We start from the raw sequence: 12568 nt of genomic DNA on the forward strand, positions 1-12568 counted from the left end.
CTTATTGCCACAGACTTTTTTTTATAGACAAAATAATAATACAGAGGTAAAGCACACCGAAGGATTTTAAAACATTGCCTTTGCAACACCGATACATTCAGTGCGCTCTCACTTATATTAAGCACTATACAATTAAGCAATGAAGAATTCACCAGAAAAAAGATAATGTAAATTGCCAGAGGCTCCATGCCCTGTTCTTCTCATATGGAGGACAGAAGGTACAGGGGGTGACTGTCTTCTGGGGTTGATACAACAGGAAACTCAGGGAAAGCTGTCATAAATGTTAATAGGAGAAAAGGGGAATTTGCACACAAGCCAAAATAAAGACATAAGCACCACTAACTTTTTACATTACAAAATACTTGCTGAGCTAGTTAAACGAGAGCATTTAAGTGGAAATAAATGATGTCTCTAAAACAGAATGTTCAAAATAACAGTGGATTTTTTATTGTGCAGTTACAATACACCAAACACACAGTCCTAAAGATCATGGGTTTTTGAAGCAGGGTCAGCAATATCTAAAAAATCATGTAACTGCATAAATGAATTATGGCCTAATGAGCACGTCACCACAACAAAAAGCCAAGAGTGCAAACAACTATTTGTGGGGAAAACAAACAAACAAACAAACTTGATAAACCATGGAATTCCAAGCAATAAAAGTAGCAATCCCATCACAGCCTATTTCTACATTATTTTGAAATAACTAGATTTTTTTTTTTTTTTTTTGAGGCGGGGTCTCACTCTGTAGCCCAGGCTGGCGTGCAGTGACACAGTCTCGGCTCACTGCGACTTCCACCTCCCAGGTTCAAGTGATTCTTCTGCCTCAGCCTCCCTAGTCGCTGGGATTACAATTGCCCGCTACCACGTCCGGCTAATTTTTTCTATTTATAGTAGAGACAGGGTTTCTCCATGTTGGCCAGGCTGATTAAATAAGTAGAATAACAAGAATTTGCGTTGGGCACGGTGGATTACGCCTGTAATCCCAGCACTTTGGGAGGCCGAGGCGGTCAGATCACCTGAGGTCAGGAGTTCCAGACCAACCATAGGCAACATGGTGAAACCCCCGTCTCCACTAAAACTACAAAATTAGCCGGGCGTGGTGGCACACGCCTGTGATCCCAGCTACTTGGGAGGCTGAGGCAGGAGAATCGCTTGAACCCGGGAGGCGGAGGTTGCAGTGAGCCGGGATCCCGCATTGCGCCACTGCACTCCATCCTGGGTGACAAGAGTGAAACTCCGTCTCAAAAAAAAAAAAAAAAAGTTGCAATAATATTTCCTTGAATCCAGTTTTCCCTGAGCATAGTGTACTGCTCCACCTGCACCTCGGGGTTTTAATTGGAAGGCTCCCATGCCACGTAAAATTTGTATTATATTAACTTGTATCCGTTTCTCCTGTTGATGTCTCAAATGAACTCTCAGGGAAAGCCAAAAAAATGTGATTTAACTCCCCATACTGTCACAAATAAAGCTTTCGTACACTTTTATCAACAAGTTGTTTCCTTTGTCCTTGTAGTTTTGGTTTTGCCTCAGCACACAACCATTTTCTTTTTTTGTTGTTTTGAGACAGGGTTTCGCTGTCACCCATGGCGGAGTGGAGTGGCGCGATCTCGGCTTACTACAACGGCTGCCTCCCGGGTTCAAGCGATTCTCCTGCCTCAGCCCCCGATATAGCTGGGACTGCAGGAGGGCGCCACCACGCCCGTATTTTTGTTTTTTGGTTTTGTACTTCTAGTGAAGACGGGCTTTCACCATGTTAGCCAGACTAGTCTCGAATTCCTGACCTTTGTATAAAGTAATCCGCCCGCCTCAGGCTCCCACAGTGCTGGGATTACAGGCGTGAGCCGCCGCTCCTGGCCATTTTGAAGACAATGGCCAAGAGGCAAAAGCATAGTTTAAAAAAGCCACCGGCCCTGCCCCCATCCCCTAACCCTCCACCCTCCTTGTTTTAGGAGACGTTACTCCCTAGTGCTGCGGCGCTTTCAACTGAAATTGTTGGTGGCTCTGAAAAGAGCCTTTGGTTTCAGTTGGCACACACCCTCAGTATAACTTATGCCCTCTCTCCGCGAATGCGGCGAGCGAGCTGGATGTCCTTGGGCATGATAGTCACTCGCTTGGCGTGGATAGCACACAGGTTGGTGTCCTCAAAGAGCCCCACCAGGTAAGCCTCGCAGGCCTCCTGCAGCGCCATCACCGCCGAGCTCTGGAAGCGCAGGTCGGTCTTGAAGTCCTGCGCGATCTCACGTACCAGACGCTGGAATGGCAGCTTGCGAATCAGTAGCTCAGTCGATTTTTGATAGCGGCGGATTTCACGGAGAGCGACAGTACCAGGCCGATAGCGGTGGGGCTTCTTCACGCCACCGGTGGCTGGCGCGCTCTTGCGAGCCGCCTTAGTGGCCAGCTGCTTGCGCGGCGCTTTGCCGCCAGTAGACTTACGAGCTGTTTGCTTCGTGCGGGCCATGAGAATGGGTTTCAAGCAACCGTCACAACTGAACAAACAGTTGTTCCTACTCCTATTTATAAAGGCAAAGTCCTTCTGATTGGTCCGAATCTTCCAATTTCGCGCCCTGAATTATGTAGTGTGATAGGACTTGTGATCAGCTACTAGGTCTCGTTTTAGAAAATCTTAACCTATCTAAATGCTGTTTTTCCCCTAGTTCCTTACATTTTATTATGTTTTATGTGCCTAACTGTATTACGTACCTTCACTGATTTTATTTTAATCAGTTTGTTTGGGATTGTTTGACAGACGGAAATGAACGTTCTGCAGTTCCGGAGAGATTTCAAAAACTCCGCGTTTGAAAGTGATTGGTCCAGCTCAATTTCTCCATTATACTTTTTAAAAAATTCTTACTTTGAAGAAATATTTTATTTTTAATATAAGTACCCTATTTCATATGTTCTGAACCTTTCCACAAACACTGGTTTCACTTCCAGACACTCCGTTCCTAGGGGATATTAAAATCCCATGGCTCTTGAGATGTGTTCATCCTTTGATTACTGAAAAAGCTTACATTTTTATGTAAGAATGCTGACGACCTTGATCAGATTATAAAAGAAAGCCAATGGTATAATTCTGGAAACACGTAAATCTTTAGCTAATTTCCATTTTAGAATTAGCTATTCATAGATAATTTTAAATCCGGAAGGTGCAATTTGGTAGGAAATTAGAAACATAATATCCGTCTTTGTTTCTGTTTAAATTCGCACCTAAGGAGACAGAACTTATAGCTAGATGTTACTGGCAAGGCATTAATTTTTCTACTGTTTTGAATGAAAAAACTACGTTTTTTCCCCCGGGTGGTGTAGAAAAGGATTTAGGGTAGGTTTCGCATAAATATCCAATCAAAAAGTAGACTTGAATTTAACTTTTTTATTGGCTGATTTGGTCCAATCAGGGATTGAGAATGATTAAGCACCTATTTGCATAAAAGACCTACAAAAACGGCCAGCTGTGCTGCTGAGCGTCCACTTTGGGGTGTATTCTTATTCTGTTATCTTGTTGCAATGCCTGATCCAGCTAAGTCCGCTCCCGCTCCGAAGAAGGGCTCCAAGAAGGCGGTGACCAAGGCGCAGAAGAAGGATGGCAAGAAGCGTAAACGCAGCCGCAAAGAGAGCTACTCTGTTTACGTTTACAAGGTTCTAAAACAGGTCCACCCCGACACCGGCATCTCCTCCAAAGCCATGGGGATCATGAATTCCTTTGTCAACGATATCTTCGAGCGCATCGCCGGCGAGGCTTCCCGCCTGGCTCATTACAACAAGCGTTCGACCATCACCTCCAGGGAGATCCAGACGGCCGTGCGTCTGCTGCTGCCTGGGGAACTGGCCAAGCACGCCGTGTCCGAGGGCACTAAGGCCGTCACCAAGTACACCAGCTCTAAGTAAATGGACGCATGTTCAAACCCAAAGGCTCTTTTCAGAGCCACTTAATGATTTCAATTGAGAGTTTTAATGCTGGGTGCTGCTGTATTCTATGGGAGAAGTGTCGCCAATACAGGTAAAATTTTCCTACATCACCAGTTTATTCTGTGCTTTCGACAAACACTAAGCTTTTAGAGCTTATTTGTCTTTATAAAGGTGTTGTATAACTACATTGTCCAGGCTGGTCTTAAACTCAAGCAAGTTTTCCCACCTCAGCCTTGCCTTGTATTACTGAGTAGATAATTTGACACAGCAGGAAAAGTGGGCATTCTTGTTTAGGAACCAAAAAATAAGTTTGCAACTTACAATGCAATCAATTTGGAGCAACACGTCCACCAGTCTAGAGCTGGTAAGTTTGAGTATTCAAAATGAGTTGAAAGTACATTTAGTGCCTATAATAACCCACTCTTGATAGCATAATGTGGTCTTTGTAGGAGTCTCGTGGAAGTTAATGTCAGCTGGGATGTTGTAGTTTACCAAATACCTGAGAAAAATTTAAATTTCTTAATAGATAAGGATTGAGAGACAAACTTTATGGAAATGAAAAAATGCCATGGAATAAACTAAGTTATTCGGCAAGTAATATGAGGGGTTTTAGCTGTCTTTGAAAAACCAGATTTGTAAGACAAAGAAGAGCAGAGAATATAAATAGTAAAGGGCCTGGCAACTATGTGTCTTTGTTTTTAGGTAATGTTGGTTGGCAGTCAGCAAAAAGGCCAGGCTCTGGTAGTCTTAACTTGAAAAGGCTAATAGGAATCACCGAAACTATGTGTACAACTTCTGCCGTGGGTTTTTTAAATACCAAGATTACCGATTGTAATGGTAGGGTAATATAGACTGAAATCCCTACATTCCTCCACCCTCATGGGCATTTCTCTTGGATCATAAAATGTGGGGGTAGCAGGAGGTAAGGGAAGAGTATTTTAAGAGCCTAGATCTGAGGTGTACGTTCAGTTTTTCCTCAAAGTATCTGGTGGTTGGACTAGTACTTTATTCATTTATTGAGAATCTATTAAATTACAGAAAATACTTAGTAAAGAGCAGTGAGAAAGATAGAAACTATCCCTGTCCTTTACCTGGATTGAAATCTAAAGTGGATATTTATACAATAAACTCACAAACTAAAGAAAGTCTGAAGGTCACGTTTTTCTTTTGATGGGACTGAATTTAAATTGCCAAAAGGTGAATTAACATCATCTTGAAAACTTGCAAGTTCCTGGAGGCAGTTCTGGAGGGAGGGTGGAGCAAAAGAGATGGCAGAAGAAGAGGAGCCAGCAGCATGGAATTCAAAAGTAGACATTCTTGTCTCCTCCCTAGTGGACAGGGAGGAGGGGTGGGGAGAGCACAAGAGAGCCATGACAGAGGAAGGGAGAGAGTACAGAGTTTAAGTCTGTATTGATGGAACTATGGTTAAAAATAGGGGCTACCCGTTTATATTCTCATCTGGCCATGTCTCATCAGTGGTTTACAAAGATTTCATAGAAGTGCTTTACTAAAATGTACAACCTCACTGAAATATAGAAAGTAATACTATAAGACAGCAAATATTTTATATTTATGCAAATAATTTTTTAATAAAAGTTTTTTTAATGTCCACCTGTGTTAGTATCTGATACCTCTGGAAGTAACAACTTAAAATAGTTACTCGTTAATAAAAATAAGCCTACTTTTCCCTCACACAAAGCTAATAGAACTCAGACATGGGAGTTCTAATATCCTTAGAAATTCCCCCTCACGGCCGGGTGCGGTGGCTCACGCCTGTAATCCCAGCACTTTGGGAGGCCGAGGCGGGCGGATCACGAGGTCAGGAGATTGAGACCATCCTGGCTAACACAGTGAAACCCCGTCTCTACTAAAAATACAAAAAATTAGCTGGGCGTGGTGGTGGCAGGCACCTGTAGTCCCAGCTACTCGGGAGGCTGAGGCAGGAGAATGACGTGAACCCCGGAGGTCGGAGGTTGCAGTGAGCCAAGATCGTGCCACTGCACTCCAGCCTGGGCGACAGAGCGAGACTCCGTCTCAGAAAAGAAAAAAAAAACTTTCTCTCTTTCTCTCTGTACATATATCATATAGACATAAAATGTGTGTTTGTCCTCTATATATAATGGTTTCTTATTATTTGAAATTCTCTCAAATATATTCTGCTATTGAATTCTCCCATGGAGGAACAACCTAACAAATGGGACAGACGAAATTCATAAGAAGTGTTAAGTATTACCTATACAAGAAGTCTGTGAGATGTAAACAAAATTCAAAACCTATATTCATAATCAATCATAGATGAGTAGCCTGTGAGACGTGTTAGACATAGAGAAAGTCAGCAGGGCTTGTGTGTGCACTACTCAGAGACAGAGATGAAAGAACCCAAAACTGCTGGATATTTGTGAGACACCATATATTTATAAAGTACTCAATATTTATGGGGTCATAAATTGACCGCCCACTGTTAACACCCATTTTGGCTGGCTTCATTGGCCCCTCTACAGACAGCATGCATATAAAAGGCATGGCTGCTCAGTATGCCGCTATTGAGCAATATAAGTGGCTGTATACCAATAGAGCAAGGATGTGTTGGCTCCACATAATTTGCATCTGCTGACTCCTTTGCTTATCATGAACTCTGTTTCTCGAAATCACCCTCTCAGTGGGGAAAATATGCAAGGGGGAGAGAGAAACCTCACACACGACATGCATAACCAAGGATTCAGGTAGTGAGACTGTCATTTGCAACCTATCTGAAAAGTGTTCACTTGCCAAAGCTCTTTCCGCTTGTTTCTTGCTATATGTTTTAAATTGATTCAATAAAATTAAATAAGCCATGGAGCTCAGGAAACTTACATTGGGCTATGAGACTTTCTATTCATAGCCTCTGGAACGGCCTCCCTGGTAGTGTATTTGGAGGCTATCTTTGCATTAAAGTAGTTTTCCGCATGACATTGTAATTTTGTCTTTTTGAATATATCCCTGTTTCCAGCTCCAGCTGTCATATTTACATTTAATCCTGAAGGAAGGGAAGGCCTGTGCAGTGGCTCACGCCTGTAATCCCAGCACTATGGGAGGCCGAGGCAGGCGGATCACCTGTCAGGACTTCGAGACCAGCCTTGGCCAAGATGGTGAAACCCCATCTCTACTAAAAATACAAAAATTAGCTGGGCATGAAGGCCTGCGCCAGTTATCCCAGCTGCTCAGGAAGCTGAGGCAGGAGAATCACTTGAACCTGGGAAGTGGAGGTTGCAGTGAGCCAAGATTGCACCACTGCATTCCAGCCCTGGTGACAGAGTAAGAGACCCTGTTTCAAAAAAAAAAAGTAAACAATGGCAAGAATTGCTTCAGTTAGGAAGATAAGAAAACAATGCATCTCTAACTAGAATCAAATGTTCATTTTAACATGAACAGACGGTGCTGACTTCAAATGTAGCTGTTTGCAATCAGCATAGGGCTTAGGAAATCAGAAAAACACCTTGAGAAGTGAAGTCAGGGCTACATGGTCAGATTCAATCCCTAACATGAATGAGATTGGGCTGAGTTTGAAGTCCAATGGCACTCTGCTTTTCTGTTTTGTTTTTTGAGACACGGTCTCACTCTGTCACCCAGGCTGGAGTACAGTGGTGTGATCACGGCTCACTGCGGCTTCGACATCCCTGGACTCAGGTGATCCCACCTCAGCCTCCCAAGTAGCTAGGACCGCAGGCACACAACAACACGCCCAGCAAATTTTTTAATATTTTTTTGTAGAGACGGTGTTTTGCCATGTTGCCTAGGCTGGTCTCAAACTCCTGGGCTCAAGTGATCCACCTGCCTTGGCCTCCCAAAGTGCTAGGATTACAGGCGTGAGCTACTGTGTCTGGCTATGCTATTTTAAATACCCATTCTAGTCAGCAATCTGGTAAAGCTCCAATTCTACCTGCCTTAGTCCTGTCCTCTATCTTCCTGGATTTTCTCAACTCAACATTGGAGACATACCTATTGGTGTCAATGTTCTTTATGCATTGACTCCCCCTGACCCTCACCAATAAGATTCAACTTTGCCTTTTGCTTGCTTTATTTATTTATTTATTTATTCTGAGACGGAGTTTCATTCTTGTTGCCCAGGCTGGAATGCAATGGCATGATGTCGGCTTACTGAAACCTCCATCTCCAGGGTTAAAGTGATTATCCTGCCTCAGCCTCCCGAGTAGGTGGGATTATAGGCATGCACTACCACGCCTGGCTAATTTTGTATTTTTAGTAGAGACAGGGTTTCTCCATGTTGGTCAGGATGGTCTTGAACTTCCGACCTCAGGTGATCCTCCCGCTACGGCCTCCCAAAGTGCTGGGATTACAGGTGTGAGCCACCACACTCCGCCACCTTTTGCTTTAAACAGCTCAGCTTTCTCATTTCAAGGTACTCTGCCTTGTTCCTCAAAGCCTTTCACATCTGAAATGCCCACATTACTTGAATCAAACCACAAAGGTGAACCACACATGGTCCTTATTATCTAGGATATGAAACATTGTCCCATGTGGAAAACAACTTACAAACAAAAATAACCAAAAGGGTCAGAATATATTTTTCTCGTTTTTGTTTAAGCCCTTCTTCTTGCACACTGAAGAATATAAAGAATTTATTCAAGCACAAAGCATAAGGATGGAATACCTGGAAATACCAACTCCAAAGTAATAGAGATAGCATTCTGAAACAGGGAAGTTCAGATTTCATTTATAAAGTTAGAGGAGCTTTTAGCAAGGCTCTGCACAACTTCTGGGGAGAATAGCTGAAGGCAACTGTTCTCTAACCTTGAGGCAGAGGGTGAGGAGCAAGTGCAAGGGAGCGAGGGGAAATTATCTTGATCAGGCTTGTTTGAAGTTATCCTGGAATTGACCTTTGAACATCCGTGTGTGCGTGACATTCCCTGAAAGGGGAACAATAAATATTAATTACCCACAAATTGTGTTTGCCCCAGGCTTTCGGCATTCTGCCTGCACTGAATGAAAGCAAGCAGCTCCGGCTTCTCGGGGCTGCACTTTGGCCACTTGAGCCAGGCAGTCTCCTAGCTGCTCTTACACACTGCATAGCTGTGTGTAAGTACTCTTTTCATCCATCAGTCAGCCAAGGTCTGCGGGACAGATCCGGCAGGTGGTGCCCCGTGTGAGGAACACTGCAACGGATCTGGACTGAACCCTCCAAAATGAAAGTAAAGTGACTGCTCAGTAAGTAATTGGTCCCCGCTGGGGATTTCCAAGTTCGAGGGGATTTTCAAGCTAGGGTTTCATCATGGGACAACAGTTATCAGATCAACAGCAACAGTATATAAAAGTATTGAAACAGCTGCTTAAAGCTAGTGGAGCCTCGGTTTCGGAGGCTTAATTAAGGAATGTAATGCAAACTGTTGTATTCCATAACCCATGGTTCCCAGAAGAAGACACGCTAGACCTAGGGCTCTGGGAGCAATTGGGAAGAAATCTTAAAACAACATCATGTACAAGGGCAACAGGTCCCAGTAACATCTTTAATGTTATGGGCCTTAGTTAGGGCTGCTTTGGCCCCGCTCTACACAGAAGAGCCTAAAAAAGGAGGGGAGGAAGAACCATCATCTACCTTACTGCCTCCTCCTCCTCCCTCAGCCCCGCCATTACCCGGGTAAAGATACCAAAGAGGAGACGGCGGTTTTTCCTAATTCCCTTCCCACAGTAAATTGGGAAGAAGACAAGAGATACACTACAGTTATGGGACCCTGTCTTAGGCAAGCGGCATTAGAAGAGGAGCTCCTGGCTTGTCCCGTGATGCAAGATCAACAGGCCAATTGGGTACATGAGCCTATTACTTTCAACACTTTTAAGGAAATAAGGAAAAGCATTAGAGAAAATGGACCTGCTAGCCCATTCACAAGAGGATTAATTGAGGTCATGGCAGATAACTACCATATTGACTCCATGGGACTGGTCAGTGCTAGCTAAAACAACTTTAGAGGCCTGTCAATACCTCCTCTAGAGGGCAGAATATAATGAAGTGTGTGAACAACAGGCTAACCAGAATCAACTGGCAGGACAGATCATATCAGCCCCTCCAGGGGAGGGGTCCCTATGTTAATGTACAACAACAATTAAAATTTTTCCCTCAAGCCTATGCACAACTGTCTTTGTGCACTCACAGGACCTGGGACCAAATTCCCAAAGGTGGAGTTCAACAGAGATCTTTTATAAATGTTCCACAAGGGCGTCAGGAGCCATTTGTTGAATTTATCAATTGGTTAACCCAGGCAATTAAGAGACAAATTAGTCATGCCAAGGCCACTGATATCTTATTGTTGCAATTGGCCTATGAAAATGTTAACGTGGATTGCCAGCAAGCAATGCAAGCAGTCAGAGGGAAAGCAGCTACAGTAGGGGAACTCATACGAGCATGTCAGCTGGTGGGGACTGAAACACACAAAGCCAGAATATTGGCTATGGCATTAAAGCCTCCAAAAGTAAAAAGGGATAAAAATCCAAATTGTTTTCAATGAGGAAAGCCAGGTCATATGAAGCGGGAATGCTCCAATAGTAAAGACCAAAGTAACTCAGGAAAAGAACACCCTTCTACATAAGCACAAGCCATAAAACAAAAAAGGGGGAATATGAGTAAGGACCCTACAACACTACTAGCACAAGACTTATTTACCCTTACCTTCTTAAATTTAGACTTATTTACCCTTAACTTCCTAAATTTAAACTATAAATTTCAATCAGCCATAGAAAAGCACTTTGCAAAAACCTTTCAAAACACAAAACCTTTACATTTTTGGAAAGATGTAAATAGTAAGCTATGGTGAGGTCCAAATGATTTGTTAACGTGGGGAAGAGGATATGCTTGTGTTCACACCCCCTCAGGTCCTCTTTGGATTTCTGCGTGACACATGAAACCATACCATGGCGTCGCTGGAACCCAACCCGGTACCAAAAATAAAGGAAATGACCCTGCAGGACCCGCAGCCCCAGAACGATGCGGCTTCCTCGGACGACACAGGTCCCAGACATTATGCTGAAGAAGACAATTCAGGAAGCTGAGCGAATCCTGCTCCAGACACAAACACCGTTCACTCCAGATAATGCTATCTCCTCTGTTGTACATTGCAACACTCGTAGGCTATTGGTGTTTCTTATTCTCTCACTTTGCCTGCAACTCGTACCTGCTACATTCTATTAGGCCCATCTTCTAGATCCACCTTTCTTCCGCCCTGTTACTTGGGCAGACACCCCCTTCCCAGCTTCTAACAATGTGACTGCTTGGGTAGGAGGGATAAACATATGCCTGGTGGGGTTCCTCAGTAACAGCCCTATAGAACAATGTGAAAAACACCTCTCCTGGATAGACCCCGACTCCTGGGGGTCACTCTTTGATTGGAAAAGAATATTACTGATTATACTCATGCTTGTCTTATGTTACCTACTGCTTCTGGGATGCAAAGCTGGAACACAAGCTGTAACTGCTGCACCTGTCAAGCCTGTTACTGCACACATCTGTATTCTTCAATCAACAAAACCTGATGCAAAAAACAGAAAAGGGGGAGATGTAGGAGATCAGTCAGAGTGGTGAGAGAAACTATAAGGAAAGGAGCAGGCCTTCTGAAAGTTCAGAAGGCTCTGCATAGCTTCGGGGAAGAATAGCTAAAGGCAGCTGTTTTGTAACCCTGAAGCAGAGGGTGAGGAGTATGTGCAAGGCTGTGAAGGTGAAATCTTGATCAGATTTGTTCGTTTGAAGTTGTCCAGGAATCGGCCTTTGAACATCCATGTGACTGACGTCGCCTGAAAGGGGAACAATAAATGTTAATTACCCACAGATTGTGTTTACTCCAGGCTTTCGGCATTCTGCCTGCACTGAGTAAAAGCAAGCAGCTCCAGCTTCTCGGGGCTGCACTTTGGCCACTTGAGCCAGGCAGTCCCCTAGCTGCTACACTGCATACCTGTGTGTGAGTACTCCTTTCATCATCAGTCAGCCAGTGTCTGCGGGACAGACCCCTCAAAGCAGGACAACAAAGGGGAGGTTAAACAAAGATCATTAACTAAGAAGCCAGGGCCACGCAAGGTGGCTCATACCTGTAATCCCAGCATTTTGGGAGGCCGAGGTGGGTGGATCACGAGGTCAGGAGTTCAAGACCAGCCTGGCCAAGATGGTGAAACCCCATCTCTACTAAAAAATACAAAAATTAGCCGGGTGTGGTGGCAGGCGCCAGTAATCGCAGCTACTCGGGAGGCTGAGGCAGGGGAATTGCTTGCACCCAAGTGACAGAGGTTGCAGTGAGCCGAGATCATGCCATTGCACTCCAGCTTAAAGAAGGCAGGAGACTTTTGTACCTAATGCCTAATGTTGCTTAATTCTAGACATGACATTGTATATAACAAGAAAAAAGAGAACTCAAGTTATCTCATCTCTCTCGAGCTTAATGTGTTTTAGGAATTCCAACAGCTGGTTTTTTTGTGTTTTTTTTTCTTAAGGATATAAGGTCTCATTTTGTCACCCAGCCTGGAGTGCAGTGGCACAATCATAGCTTACTGCAGCCTCCAACTCATGTCTCTAATGACTCTCCCACCTCAGCCTCCAGAGTAGGACGGGCTACAGGAATGCACCATCACATCAAATTTTATTTATTTTCACAAACTATAGCACAGCAATGGAATATGCTTA

General features: G+C 43.9%; 2 protein-coding genes across 2 annotated transcripts; one reads left to right on the forward strand and one right to left on the reverse strand.

Annotated features, from left to right (window-relative positions):
* Window positions 1–1994: 1994 nt before the first annotated feature.
* On the reverse strand, window positions 1995–5712 carry LOC100597637 (histone H3.1). The gene is made up of 2 exons (XM_003263277.2): window positions 5702–5712; window positions 1995–2480 (listed from the first exon to the last, which is right to left on the reverse strand). Exon 2 carries the CDS (start codon window positions 2459–2461, stop codon window positions 2051–2053), a length of 411 nt encoding a protein of 136 aa, XP_003263325.1. The 5' UTR covers window positions 2462–2480; window positions 5702–5712; the 3' UTR covers window positions 1995–2050.
* On the forward strand, window positions 3477–3926 carry LOC100597977 (histone H2B type 1-H). Its single transcript, XM_004088766.3, has one exon. The coding sequence runs from the start codon at window positions 3508–3510 to the stop codon at window positions 3886–3888; it is 381 nt and encodes a 126-aa protein (XP_004088814.1). The 5' UTR covers window positions 3477–3507; the 3' UTR covers window positions 3889–3926.
* Window positions 5713–12568: the final 6856 nt, after the last annotated feature.

Source organism: Nomascus leucogenys, chromosome 8 (assembly GCF_006542625.1).
Source record: "Nomascus leucogenys isolate Asia chromosome 8, Asia_NLE_v1, whole genome shotgun sequence".
Taxonomy (NCBI): domain Eukaryota; kingdom Metazoa; phylum Chordata; class Mammalia; order Primates; family Hylobatidae; genus Nomascus; species Nomascus leucogenys.